This window comes from Solea solea, chromosome 13 (assembly GCF_958295425.1).
Source record: "Solea solea chromosome 13, fSolSol10.1, whole genome shotgun sequence".
NCBI lineage: Eukaryota > Metazoa > Chordata > Actinopteri > Pleuronectiformes > Soleidae > Solea > Solea solea.
In genome coordinates this window covers 9717223-9731593 of record NC_081146.1, presented here as the reverse complement: position 1 = coordinate 9731593, position 14371 = coordinate 9717223, and the positions used below count along the sequence as shown (strand labels likewise).

The 14371-nt window shown below is 40.5% G+C and overlaps 1 protein-coding gene and 1 long non-coding RNA gene across 2 annotated transcripts in view; one reads left to right on the top strand and one right to left on the bottom strand.

Annotated features, from left to right (window-relative positions):
* The first annotated feature begins 604 nt into the window (after nucleotides 1–604).
* LOC131471772 (uncharacterized) lies at nucleotides 605–1851 on the top strand. The gene is made up of 3 exons (XR_009242024.1): nucleotides 605–666; nucleotides 1243–1315; nucleotides 1768–1851. It is a non-coding gene; the product is annotated as an uncharacterized LOC131471772 (long non-coding RNA).
* Nucleotides 1852–8955: 7104 nt separating this feature from the next.
* Nucleotides 8956–14371, bottom strand: part of itga8 (integrin, alpha 8) — a 38597-nt gene continuing 33181 nt past the window's right edge. The window contains exons 24-30 of the mRNA XM_058648182.1: nucleotides 14057–14162; nucleotides 12858–13016; nucleotides 11413–11529; nucleotides 11090–11203; nucleotides 10557–10658; nucleotides 10343–10465; nucleotides 8956–10249 (exon numbers count right to left, since the gene is read on the bottom strand). Of these exons, the coding sequence (XP_058504165.1) occupies nucleotides 10160–10249; nucleotides 10343–10465; nucleotides 10557–10658; nucleotides 11090–11203; nucleotides 11413–11529; nucleotides 12858–13016; nucleotides 14057–14162 (811 nt within the window). The 3' untranslated portion in view covers nucleotides 8956–10159. The remainder of the gene's footprint in view (nucleotides 10250–10342; nucleotides 10466–10556; nucleotides 10659–11089; nucleotides 11204–11412; nucleotides 11530–12857; nucleotides 13017–14056; nucleotides 14163–14371) is intronic.

Genomic DNA, 14371 nt, shown 5'->3' with positions numbered 1-14371 from the left:
AAGTTAAACTGTTGGTTCTTATTTCTTATTTCTTCTTTTCTTATTCTTCTTATTGCTGGGCCGACCGGGTTCTGGAGAGACTGATTTTCGTTCTGACCTCATGTCTAATGTGTGTTGGTATGACAATAAAGAAATCTTGAATCTTGAATCTTGAGTTAGATCAACATTTCGACACACACTCCATACCACATGGTGGCGGTAATGCACCAAATCGTTGTTTTCCAAGCGCCATAAAACCTCAGGAAAGAAGAAGAAGGAGAAGCACACCTGCTCGTCTTCACGCAGGTGTTTTCAATCAGCTGATGACCGCTGATTGGTTCCTCCTCCTCTTCTCATATAATCTCCTTCCAGCCAACAGCTCCGTGATGTTACTTAGAAGAGAAGCTGCACGAGCAATGGAACGAAAAAAAGACGCAAAAAAGTGTCGCTGCTTAAACTACTGAAACTATTGAAACTGTGGCGAGGAGGGAACTTGTGGCGGTAATGCACCAACCGCCCTAAAACCTCAGAAAAGAACGAGGGAACTTTAAAAAAAGAAAAGTACCGCAGCGTGACGTCAGACGCCGAAAAGGTGACCGCGTGCATCAGCTCGTGTATAAAAACGCAGCAAAGGCGCTCCAGGACGGCGTGTTCGACCTGGTCCAGATTGGTAGCCCGTCCAGAATGGTGAGTAACTTTTGTCAAGTTATTTTAATGGTGACTCTGTTTGCTCAATACCTCAATATTCAAGCTGTGCCTCATTGTCAGCGAGTTATCTGAATTGACAGCCGTTTTGTCTGGTTACAGCAGTTAAATCATTGGTTTAAATAGGGCTGCAATTAATTTCTGTTTTTATTAACTTACGATTTATTTCCATGTTTGGTCCATAAAATGTTAAATGTTGTTCACTGTTTCTAAATTCAGTTATATTCTTAAATTTTTTGGATTCAATGATTGCTTAAATAGAGCAAAGAAATTATGAAATATTCGCATAAAACAAAATAAAAAAAATCTGAAACTCAAACACTTAAACCAATCCATAATCAAAATAGACAAAACAAGACTAAAAACAAGTTAAAATGGCTGCTGTGCTATGTTAACTCACTTATCCACTCATGGTCATTACTATTGAGTTTTTCAATTGAAAGACTTATTTGTTTTTTTTATGTTAAATGTTTCAAAACAGATTCAGGGTTATACATGTCCTTTATAATTCTAAACTTTTAATGTAGTCATTGAAATACAAACTTATTTTTTTTAAAGGAACAACCTGCTTCCTGCTCACAGAGACCTGGTCGGACCGTCATATACAAAAGCCTGAGGCTGTCAAAAAAAGGTGAGTGACACCTTTAGAGATAATTTACTACATCATTGAAAATATTATGGCTGATTTTCATAATGTATTTAACTGATGGCAATATATCATATTAATTTAATCACACATGTATAATATAAGTTTTTTTGTGTTTTTAAAGAGTGTGGCTACTGACATTTCTATACTTGAACTTAAAAAACATTCCTTAAGTCTTAATCAACTTTATTCTACATCACTTGTGATTGTGTTAATTTCTTTGTTTCACTGTTAGAATAGAATTTGTGCTGGCAGCAATGTTTTCACTGAAAGTGAGTCTTTATATCTCAGGCTGGGTGAACCATGTCTGTACCTCATACAAACACATTCTAGAACACCTTACCTAGTTATTTTCACCTGTAACTGTATGAACTTGAACATTGTCAAGGCTGGAGACTGGACTCAAACGTTTTTTTGTTTGTTTTTTTTCCCCCCAGATTGATCTTCATGAAGACTGTCAAATAGTAGGTGTCATGATTTAATTCTGGGTGGCCGCCGTGTCCCCACTCTTTCTTGGCCGCCGTGTCCCCACTCTTTCTTGGCCGCTGTGCCTACATCTCTCTGCATTGTCCAACATGGCCACGTTCTTTCTATTCTCCTGCTTTCCATCTGTCAAATAGCTGAGGGTTGTACATGGAGCATTAGCCACAGGTTGGTTTTGTATGTTCCTGTCCACTTTATTGGGTGTTCTGAAATCTGGTCCTTGTTGGTTATATTTTTGTGGAACTGCTGAGCGAGTGATTTGAAAGATTGAGGTGACTGATGGAGTGTTTAAAGTTCTCTCTCTGAATGAATGGGTTGTGTGTGACTGAGATGCCTGGATTGAATAGTTAAGATGGTCTGAGAATGTGATTATTTTCAGCAGTTCACATTAAAGTAGATATGGTGTCTTGAAGGGCTTAGATGCTTGATAAGTTATAATGCACTAACATTTCCTTTTTAGGTCTGTCTACAAAGGGTGAGTCCATATTTTTATTTCTTTTGCAGAGTAGGGGAATAAACAAAAGAAAACATGTGTTTTTCTGAAAATGAAGGTACTTAGTAGTTGGCAACTGACTTGCTAGTCTGGCTGCCCATAGCTAACTACCGAATCACACTGACTTGATTTACATGCAAAGTTAAGAACACGCCTCTCGATGGAGGCGTTTTCTTGCTTTGCCACTGTACCCATAACAACTTTTTCTTTCCAACTGTTTCTTAGGACGGTAAGTGACACACAGGCCGCGGGCCATCGCTCTTCCGGCCGCCGTGTCGATCTGTCCTGGCCCTCCTCGTGCCTTTCCTCACTTCTAAAAGGGAAAAAAAAAAATCAACTTGAAGTGTTTTCTTTAGCACTAAAATATAGTGATGTTGGAGGACCAGATCTTAAATGAGATTTAAATGGATGTTGGTGTACAGTTAAAGCTAGATGGTAGGAATAAAATGAATGTTGTGCCTTGTACACTCTGTCACAAGGCTTAGACTTCTTGGCCACTGTGCCTTTTTTTTTTTTCTCTCTCTTTTCCATCGTGGCCATTAATCTACCGTTAGCCCTAGAACGTTAAAATAGATCCTGGTGATCTACAAACATAGTACCTGGCTTTGGATGGCAGCTGTGCCATTGCCTTTGTATGGCCATACGTCCCTTAATGCAAGTAGGCCATGATCGCTAACTGTGCCCGCGCCTTCGTGGTCTACTTGTGTTATTGTACGTCTGGCTTGCGCGTATAGTCATTTTACATAGACAAACATGGGTGCCTTCCGCGTCCATGCACAGTAAGTGAACTAACCTGTACTTTCCTTCTAGCATCAGTCAAGAGGAGCAACGACATCCCTGCATGTCCATCTTAATTAGATCGCGTTTTAGTTAAGATAAAATTTCAAGAGCAGTTTTTCTTTCTTGCTTGGCCGCTGTGCCATTACTATACCTGCTCTGACCTCAATCTTAATTCTTCATGGCCACTGGGTCATGACTGTACTTGGTCTTGGTGATCATGCCAGTCTATCATTTCTGATCTGTTTTTCCTACTAAGTTTTCGTGTGTGTGTGAGAGACTTGGACTGACGTTAATCTGACCTTTGGACCAAGACTAACACTCCAATTGACTTTACTGCACCAGGAAGGTGAACAAAATTTATGCTGCAAGACTGGCAAGATGCACACCAATTAGATAACAAGCAAATTAAAATTCTTTCAATAACAGGTAAAATGTTTACCTTTCAGGTAAGTATTAAAGGCCTTTGCCACATGATCTTTGTGGGTAAATCGCTTCCATTCAATTTATAAAGTTAATTTGCATCTAAACATTTACATTGCCTGACAAAATGGCATTACAATAATCACATTTTTTTGTTTTGCGTTACTGAGTGCAAAGGCCTTTATTTTACACACTGCTGTCATGGCATGTGTCACTGTCTGTCTCTCTCTCTCTCTCTCGCTTGTCTTTCTCTCTCTCTCGCTCTCTCTCTCTCGCTGGTCTGTCTCTCTCTCTCTCTCTCTGGTCTGTCTGTCGTGTGCGTCTTTCTGTCTGTCTGTCTTGTGCGTCTGGTCTCTGTCTGTGTGTCTGGTATCGGTCTGTGTCGGATTTAGTCAATTTTTAGTCTCAACTTAAATGGATGATTTTAAAGTTGATTAGTCTTGAGGCGTCTGATTTCTGCAGGAAATTCTGTTACCTTATTTTGAAATGGCTTTAATTTAAACATTTAATTTTGGTTGTAACTTGGACTGTTGACAAAGGTGGAAGCTGATGAATCATTTAGTAAATGCATCAAAGTTTACTGTAGCTTGTTTAAAGTTCTTTCAAAGTGCTGTAAAAATGTAGTAATTGATTATGATGAGCTAGACCAGGTCTTCCTTTATTTTCAACTGGTAATTGCTTTGATAAGAAATGGTTCCTGATTTGATTATGATGCTAAACTTTTGATTTATATGCAAGTGTAGTCACATTAGATTGTAGGTGTTATTCAGCCCATGGATAATGTTATGATATACTTTAAATCTGGCATTTGTTGGCACACTTTTGATATCCATTTAAGTCTTAAACTTCACGCACTGCCATCAGCCTTTGTAGTCGCTAACTGAAATCACATTCAGTATTAATGCTGACTTGTCTCACTCTGCCAAGTTTATTTCCCTCTAAAGGAGTTGAACCTTTTTGTGTTCATAGTCTTTTTGCGCGTCATGTTGGGAGGCCTCCCAGCAGGGGATTTTTATCTTCCCCTGCAAAACTATGCGTTACTCGCCTTAGGGATGCAGGGCTATCCTGCATAGTTTCTTTCATAAATTAGATTGTAGGTTGCAGGATTAGAACGCGTTTCTTTTCTTTAGGAGGACACAAACCTGGCAGAGAGACAACTCGGATTATTTAAGTGAAAATTGCACCAAATGTTCAAACTTTTTATCTTTCGATACGATGACTTGAAATAAAACCTTTATTCTGTGGGCTGAATTCAGACAGAATTTGGCTTCATGTTAAAGACTGTTGTTTAAGTACTCTCTTGTAGCAGGAGTGAGCAGCTGCAGTTTTTAAATTAATTTTTTGTTATTTGATTTGTTTTGATGTGTTTATTGTGGATTGACTTGGAGTCTGGAGCTTTGTGGTTAACAGTGATCATGTAAACGTGTAAACACAAGGGGTCTTTTGCCTCTTATTTGTGAAGCTGGCAGCTGGTTGAAATGATAGGACTTTATGGCTTTCCCAAAGTGGGATTTTAGATAGAGCATAGGGTTAACACCTCACCATACACTAGCTACTTCAGCGAACAAGTGTCTGTAGTCCATTATTACCCATAACTTTCTTTCAAATTTCACAATTTAGGCAGTTTATAGGGTCATTAGGAAGATGCTTAATCCCAATGTCTTGGTTGGTTGCATGAGAAACTGCTATCTCTTAGATGTGTTGGTGAAGTTCCTCCTCTGATTTTTGTAGACTTGCCCTAAAGTTTCTCTCCGCTTTAACTCTTGTTGAGCTATGCATTAAATGATTCCTCCAACTTGTCTCCATATCCATTTTTTTCTCCCTGCAGCCTTCCACCACCCACTGCTGCTGTTGCATCTGCTACAGGTAGCCGTATCCTGATTCACTGCGTCTTCATGTGTTGGGTAAGAAGTGTCATTAGACTACTAACAATGTAAACACCTTTTAAATGCTTGATCTAATTTACCCAAATGGTTCATCAGTTTAGGACAAGAAATCATTGACTTTGACATTCTTGGGGTCAGTAACCTGACCTCTAAATGATTGGGAAACCATGTAAAAGATCGCAAGCTCTCTGCATGACCCAACAGCATCGATGTTTGAGTTATTTAATTGCTCAATTTTTAAATCAGTCAAGATTTTATGAGCTGGGTCTTCTTCACACAACAGAGAACAAGGTTGAGTCGACTCGTAACATGGTAAGGCATTTTGTCCTTCCCCTTCTTCTCTGTGTGTGAGGAAATCTGGCCACGGATCCTGACTGAGTAGCATACCATGGCTGTGCAGTTTCCAAAATCAGATAAGGATCCATCTGATTTTGTGACTCGGCTTGTCATGATATGCATGTATCTTCCTCCGAAACAAAGGATTGGAATGGACAGGTTTGTAGTGTAAATAACATCACATCACTTGTAGATGGTGAAGCATTTGTTTAAATTGGGATCAAGCATTTTCAGGTGTCTGCTTTGTCAATTCTCTGGTGCCACGTCTTGCTAAACACACGAGAAGCTCTGAATTGTGAAACTGCTGCCTCCTGCAGATGTTACAACAGCAATGACTGTTGAAAGGCTGCAGGGAGCGAAAATGAGATCTGAGGACAGGAAAGTGGAATTGATTTCATGCTTAGTTAAATGAGGGTTTCAGCAAAGGACCTTTTTGTGGCGAGGCTACAGAATCAGAAGGAATGTTTGTCTGGGCAACTGGGACATTTACAGTTTTTCATGCAGCCAACCAAGACATTGGGTTAGCATCATCCCAAATGGCTGGCAAAGATTGCTTGTAACTGTCAGTGTAGGACAGGAAAGGCAGGTATAGGTTAGGGAGGGCATCCATCTGTGACCTGGATGTGAGGACCTGTCACACTTGACCAGGTGAGCTACCTTAAGATTTGTCATTTGTTTCTTTCTTTTTTTTTTTCTTGTGACTTATCAAATTCTTCCTTGTTTTGAAGAGATGAAGGCTGCAACACTTCCTGGATCAGAGGACTCCATGTTGGACACCACGACCTGGAGAAGTCCTATCCTGGATGGCTGTGTCGATGACCTTGCCCCTAGCGACCCTTCTACGACACTGCTACTTAACGTCTGTAATGTTAGACGTTGAAAACTTGTATTTATTGCCTTCTTTATATTAAGTAAAACCTTTGTTCTTAACTTTATGGTTGACTTGTATTTTTTCAGTGATTCTGTGATGAGTGTTATTTTGACAAGTTAGTGCTTTGAACTTAAAGATGTGGAATTCTTTTAAAACGAATTGGACTGAACCTGTTACTGTAGACTTGGCACCTTTTGACACTGCTCCAAGTGTTCGGTTGATCTTAACCAGAAAACTCAAACCCTATATGGATTTGTACAAGGTTTTTAAAGGAATATAATAAATTGGACTCTAAAGCAGGGAATGCTACAGTGGATGGTGATGCTGCTACTTGCCCCCATCTCACAACTTCCTTACTTACGCACTTAAAAATATGCCACTGAACATTAGACTACTGTGCTTTAAAATGCCTTCTTTTAACTACAGATGTATTTTTACTATTTTATTTCATCTGGCTTTTCATTTGATCTTTTAATTCTGTCTTTACCATTTCACACTTATAGGTTTTATTTTTCTACTATGGAAAGCACTTTGTAGAGTTGTTTTGAAAAGTGCTATTCAAATAGTTATTTGAACAGTGTTGCAGTACCATTAACACCAGCAGCAATATGAGCAGCCGCACATGCAATGCTAATATTTTTGCCTGTCTCAGCCTCAGGTAGGTGATGTTATGAATCACAGCCAGATAATGCTCCACACATTAGTGCAGGAAAATATTCAGCAGTTAAATAAAACACCAAAGTGTGAGGCACAGATGTACAAGATGTTTCCCAAAGACAAAGAAGTCAGTGGCTTGTTGCAAGCTGCAAACACTGGTGACCCAAGATGACGATTCTTCCGGTCTCAGCATCCAGTGCATCACAAAGTTTTGACAGGAAGAAGAGATGACCGACATTTTGGTTGTGTGATGATGCTTTTGTGGAGAAGGGGGCTGATTATTTTCATTTTTTCTTTTTTTTTTCTAATCAAATCACCAGTCAATTTTTTTTTCCGATTCTTTGGACCAGAAAATGTTGAAAAATTTTGATCATTGTTTCTCAAACTTGGAAATGATGTTCTCAAATGTCTTGTTTTGTCCACAAAATTAATTGGTTTTAATGAATTGTGTTATATGGAACAAAGAAATTAAAAAACTAGCATATAGACAAACTATATAGATGTCTTCAGGGCCGGACTATCAATCCTAGCAGGTTTGGTTCAGATCGGACCAGGATTGTCAAAGTTGTAACAGTTTGTTTTTTTGTAGTATTTTCTGCCACCACCAGGAGGCGTTGTTGTAAAAAATTATCATTTTCAGCAACATGGTATGGTTGGGATCGGACCTTCTGTCACAAAGTTATAAGAGTTTTGTTGTCTGTCGCAAAAAATCAGAATTTGACGCCCCCTATCTCGTACACCATGCGACATTTAAAAAAACTTTCAGCAACTTAAGCTCGTCAACCTGTCCACAGTGACCTCACCAAGTTTTAAGGTGATCGCCCAAAAGCTTTAGGAGTTGTTAGTTCAAATACCAAATGTCATATTGTCTGCTGTCACCAGGGGCGCTGTTTTTGAAATTGAATATTTTCATACAGACGTCTTCTTATCAATCTTAGCGAGTTTGGTCCCGATTGGACGGTTTCAAGAGGGTTCAATGCACCTTGTGCTTGAACCCTAATTATAAAAACCTCTATTTTGCACTTATGTACACAATCCACCCCTAAAGGATGCCCTCATTATTCCAGAACTGTCACTACTGCTGTAGAGCAGTCATTCTAGAGGAGGCAAGATTTTGAACACATTATACTGCAACATACTATATTATTGCCACATGAGGTCGCTATCCCGCCTCTAAAGCATCTCTTTCAGCTCTTTCTATTGCTGCAATGTATCCTGTGCACCACCAGGGAGCGCAAGAATCCTTCTTCTTAGGTGGAGACAGCTTTGAAAAAAATTGAGTTTATTGGTCAGGACTAAAAAGCTAAATTATGTTAAAATGAAACTCATCAAGAACATGTACAGTTGTAATATAACCTATAAATTGAATAACTAAGATCAATATCAATATTAGCTTAGATTTAAAACTCTGCCATAGATGTCACATTTCATTTTCTCTATATAAGAAAAAATAACATATTTATGTGCTATCCATCCATTTTCTACCGCTTTATCCTCCACAGTAGTGTTGCGTGAGGGCTGCATCCAGTCCCGGCTGACACAGGGTGAAAAGCAGGTTTCACTCTGGACAAAGTCACCAGTTCATCCCAGATTTCTGTGCTATTTAAAAAAAAATAATAAAAATAAAAATACACAGGTGATTTCAACCATGACATGGTGTGAGCACTAATATGAATTCCAGTCACCTGTGGAACAGAAATGATGAGAGCAAGAAAACAACACTTTATTCTGATAAACTGTCACACTTGGTACAAATAACAGGACTGAAGGACTTTTAAATCTGGGTATTATTGATGCACGAACCACTTTGTTCTGTCTGCAGATGATCATACGTTTTACCATCTGATTAACAAATGACAACATTAACTCTGATAAATACCAGACAGTTTGTGCAACAATGCTCAGCCTCACACTGCCTACAATGTGTTTTTAATAAGAACTGCTTAGCTTTGCCGTTTGTGAAGTCTAAAATAATCAAATCCAAAATATCAGACAACACAGTAATAAGTTATTTGTTATTTGTCTCCTTCTACATTGTTTTTTTTTGTGGTGGCTTAAGTCCGCCTGAACTATGTGCTTTTTACGAAACTAAAATTATTAACACAACAATGAATTACTTATATACAGAAAACATTTAGCTCTAATAAAAAATAATGCCAGTGTAAACAAGCTTTCGGTATCACGCAACACCCAAATATTGCACATACATTCTTAAATATACACATTAACTTTGTGCCTTTTGTGTTTATGCTTGTGGCTGAATCTGATGTGTGTGTGTGTGTGTAATAACTCTGTATATACATAAATTAAATTAGCTGAGGAAAGAAATTCAAGAGGCGAATGAAAGAATGACACACAAGACACCTAATAAACACACACACACACATATACATATGTACAGTATCTGCACATACATACACTCACAAACAAACACACTCATCCTCACAAAAGCATTTGTGCATTGATTTTCGTCTCTTTGTGTCCCACTTACACATGAAAACATTCAACAACAGAAACATTGAAAGCATTGTCTTCATAACAAAGTCCATTCTGTCTTCAGTCCTGGTGCTTCATCACAATTGATAAACAATAGACATGTGTGTGTATGTGTGTGTGTGTGTGTGTGTGTGTGTGTGTGTGATTGAGCCTGTGGAGTGTGTTTTTGGTCCTATTCTGTCTGGTTTGAACCTCCCCTCCTCGTTCCCAGTCTGTAGGGCGCTGCAGTCCTCCATGTGTCTTCTTTCTGTCCTTTAAGTCAGTGTCATTAATAGAGAGGCAGAAGATCTCCAGCCAAGGAATGTAGGCTCCAACTACTACAGATCTCAGATCTGATTTAAGTTACTCAGAAGGTACACTGCCCTCCCAAACCTCAGTCCTCCAAACGGAAGCTGTAATGCGTCGTTTTAGGCGTCACCTATTTGATCAGACGTCAGCCTCTCCTGGTCGGAGACATCGTCATCGGCTGGTGGCCGTGCTCGGTCAAAGAAGCCGCACTGAGGGGATAATAATAATAATAATAACCCATGAGTTTTGGGATTAGATTAGATAAAACACCACAGGAGATGTATGAGTGTGCATGTGTGTACCTTCCACATGGCGAGTGTGAGCATGGCCAGCACCAGCAGCCCCAGCAGAATGGCCAGGATGATGACCCAGAGTGGAACAGCAAAGGAGACATCAGGAGTCCCCCACAACACCAGGGTCCCCATCTGAAGGACACACCACACACAGTAAGGTAGCTGTTGCACCTGAAGAAAACTCACACACTCCTGCTTTACTTTAGTCCCTCCTCCATCTTACCGAGGTGGCGTGCTGAGGCAGCGTGGGAGGTTGGATTTTATAAGGCAACGCTGTGACCATGAAGGACACGGTGGAGTTGAGAACATACGGGTCGTTACGCCTCTGTAAGACACCAAACCCATCATTCTATCACAAGGGGACTAATATTTTTATACATATTACATTTGTGTGTTATTCTAAACATTTGCATCCGCATGACGAAGATCATGTGACATGATGAAAAGCTCCAGAATATCTGCCTTAATGGACTTTATGGTAAAACTGCTGAGTCAACTGTTGGTTCAAATAAACAGGCAACAATAAACAATAAATTACAATGTCCAAAAAATGGAAACTATATATATTACCGTAATAACCACATCAGTTTTCAGAAACCGTTTTTTTTTTTCCAATAGCACAAACCGTTGCGTAATTATAGTGCTGCAAAGTCATCAGTCATCTGCGATACGCTCGGTGTTAAAGGGTTAAATGTGGTTACATTAAATGGAAATAAACAATGACCAACAAAAAAAACAAAAAAAAAAGACACTGACCTGCAGGAAAGTGTGTGCCCAGAGTCTCGAGCGGATCTTGACCACTGCACTGTGTCCACGATCCAGCCGGCCAACCACACACGTGATCCTCAGACAGGAGATGTTAGTGCAGTTCTACATGAGGAGATAATTGGCACAGAGAGAGGAGTGAGACAAGTAACTGTAACATCTGTGAATCACTAATGAACTGGCTCGGTTTCTGAGGAGGTGAAACACAAGGCTGCGTCACCCTTTGTGCTTGGTATCTGTAATGCAGCAGGAAAAAAAAAAAGAATACAGCGGATTTGCAAATGATCACGTGTGATTATGTACATGTGGCTCACCAAGGTTTTGCCGCTGTAACTCTGCGCTCTGCCGGCGGCTCGCTTGCGCCGGTGAGGAGGAGAGCTGGTGTTCCTCAAGAAACCCAGTAACTCAGGTGTGTCCTGGAGAGCGGATATCTGACACACAGACAAAGAGGGACAGTTCTTCATTTGACCTGATGTTGTTTGTGTTGACAGTCAGTAGATCCTCGCTCCTTAGGGCTTCATCAGACTGTGGGTCTGACCTAACTGATGAGGACGTTAAAGAATCATTCCCTCAACGACAACAATGTGTGGTTTGAATGCACAGATGACCATATATTGTTGGATTAGTGCGGTATGTATCGCACATGGACTCTGATGCAGCCCAGACAGCAAATGAGAGGTAGACAGTGAACGCTCGTGAAGTAAGACATGAAAGATGTCCCGCAAGATTTAATCAAATCACAAGTCACACAAACCTGCAGCTGTGCAAAGAAATGACGTTTGGAAATCTGACCAAGACGAGTTTTGATGAAAGGCGGATTTGAGGGGATTTCTGTTTCCAAAACTGCAGCTTACACAATCAAACAGACAGCGACAGGAGACTGAATGAGCTGAAGTCACTGCTCACAGATAAAAAACACAGGAATTATAGTTCTATATCCAAGCAGGACTTTCTTATTCTACAAATCACACGTTAGTCTGTAACAGTTTAAGAGAATAATGTAAAAAAAAAAAAACACTTTAATTTCCAATCCCGTAGGGTACATTGGTGGAATAGAGGCTAAGAATACAAATAACACTGCACAGGTGCAAAGTGTGTGAGGAATCATGCTTATGTCGTTCTGCAGCTAGTGATTATACTTAATATCAACTACTTTTTAAACTATTATCCAATGAAATGAGAACAACAGCTGTTACAAAACCAAAAAGTGACTGCTGGAGTTTTTCTCTGAGGCCAACGATTGACTTAAGAGTTCAGCTGGCAAAAAGAAAATCAGGAAGAAAATCCCCTGACATCTGACCATGTGCTGTGCATCTGAGTCATTTTGCTTTCATCGATTTGCTACAGTTTGTTATATCCAGCCATTAAGTGTCCACTTTTTTTTGAAATTAAAGCATGTTTTCAATTTAAATGACTCTACAGGTGATACCATAGATAATGGAAACAATCCCTGCAAAAATCCCTGCTCTAATTTCTGCTAATAACTGTAATACTGCGGCCTCGTCGTTTTTGAGCCAACTGGCACAAAGACCACGAAGAGCAGCCAGAACATGGAGTACAATTATGTTTAAATAAGCGAGTATAAATGATGGACCGGAGAATAGGCGAACAAGCCGCCAGCAATGTAACAAATTAAAGTTTGAAATTAAAGTAGGTCTGAGGAAGGAATGAACATAATCCATAATTACACATTTTAGGGGTTTGGATTTGAACACAAGTCTGTGTGAGTGTGTATGTGTCCACATATTTTTCACGTTACCTGGAGGCCAAGTGGGTTGAGGCTGGTGTTCGTCCGGCAGCTAATTGGTCCGTCAGTTTGAATCTCCATGGCATACAGCAGGTTCTCGTCACGGAAACGGGAAGGCCAGCCGACCTGAAGCTCAGCCTCACGAATACTGCTGGGACCAGAGTTATGGAGCTGGAGACGGAGAGAGGGAGAGAGAGAGGGAGAGAGGGAGCGTGGAGTTGTCAGTATTGTGGTCTCTTCTGGGTCTCAAGTGGCTGAGGCTATAACGAGGTTACACTAACAGTGGAATAATGACACGGGCCACCTGTGAGGATAATACTAATGCTGCCACCAGGCCGGCGGAACCTGCAGCATCACTTGGCTCCTCATTCCACGTAGAAATGAGAATAAATGAATTATCAGCTTAAATGAACCATCAATTCAGTAGATCTTCTTTTTTGACCCCCTGTATTTTCTCTGACACACACACACACACACACACACACACATACATTCATTAACACTGAAACAAGTCTTCCAAACAGGACATGAGTCCAGTGCTGCAGGGCAGGAATTCTGTAAGAGCAGAAAAAAATCTCTAACTGGAAGCAGCTGCCAAGTGGGAATAAAGTACCACAAATGAAAATCATTATCAGCTGCGGGACAGGCCAGGCACTGGTGCGCTGTGCTTCAATGAAGCAGCCGTCCCCTTTAAAACAAAAGGAAATCACATGTGCCATAAACACGCACACGCACACACTTCCATTACAAACTGTCTGTCTGTCTGTCTGTCTGCCACCCTCCTCCTTCTGTCTATGCATGTGACGCTCTGCTTGACCTTGTTCTTCCTCTCTGTGGGACTTTAGAGCACCCTTAGACCCTTTCCTTCCTCCATCCTAACCATGCTCCTCATCCCTCCACCAGTGTTTTCCCTCCTTGTCTCTCTTTTCCATGCCTTTACGGCAGTAATTACTCCAGAGCCTTGATCAGCCAGAGCCAAATTCTTTATAGAGCTACTGGTTTTACTCTCTCTGTGTGTGTGTGTGTGTGTGTGTGTGTGTGTTCACTTCACCTTACAGGGCCCCCTGCTTGCTGGAGACTAATTTAATCTTTCAAAACCAATTTTTGTGTTCTTTTCATCCTAACAGCCATAGCAAAGAACTATATTTTGACGAACAACAATAAACGTGAGTACAGCTCTACCCGTCTTTATTGGAGGGGTTTCTGTGTACCTCATAAATGTGAGTAACCTGTGGTCCCACATCCTCCTCTTTGACAGGCTTCTCTTTGGGTTCCCAGCGTGGGAATGGCAGCACCACCTGAGAGGGATGGGACACCCTGGAGGGAAGAGAACAAGCCCGGTGACACTGATGCATATACACGTTAATAGGTTTGGAATTGGTCTGAATGGAGTGTTGGTATGAAATCTGACAGCTGCTTATGGTCAAACTGTTCCCTCTCTAGTTCAGACACAGGGTCACTCTCTCTGGGAAGCGTACACTGGCTTTAGTGCCTGGTTGTGTCTCTGCACCCTGAGCCAGTATTCA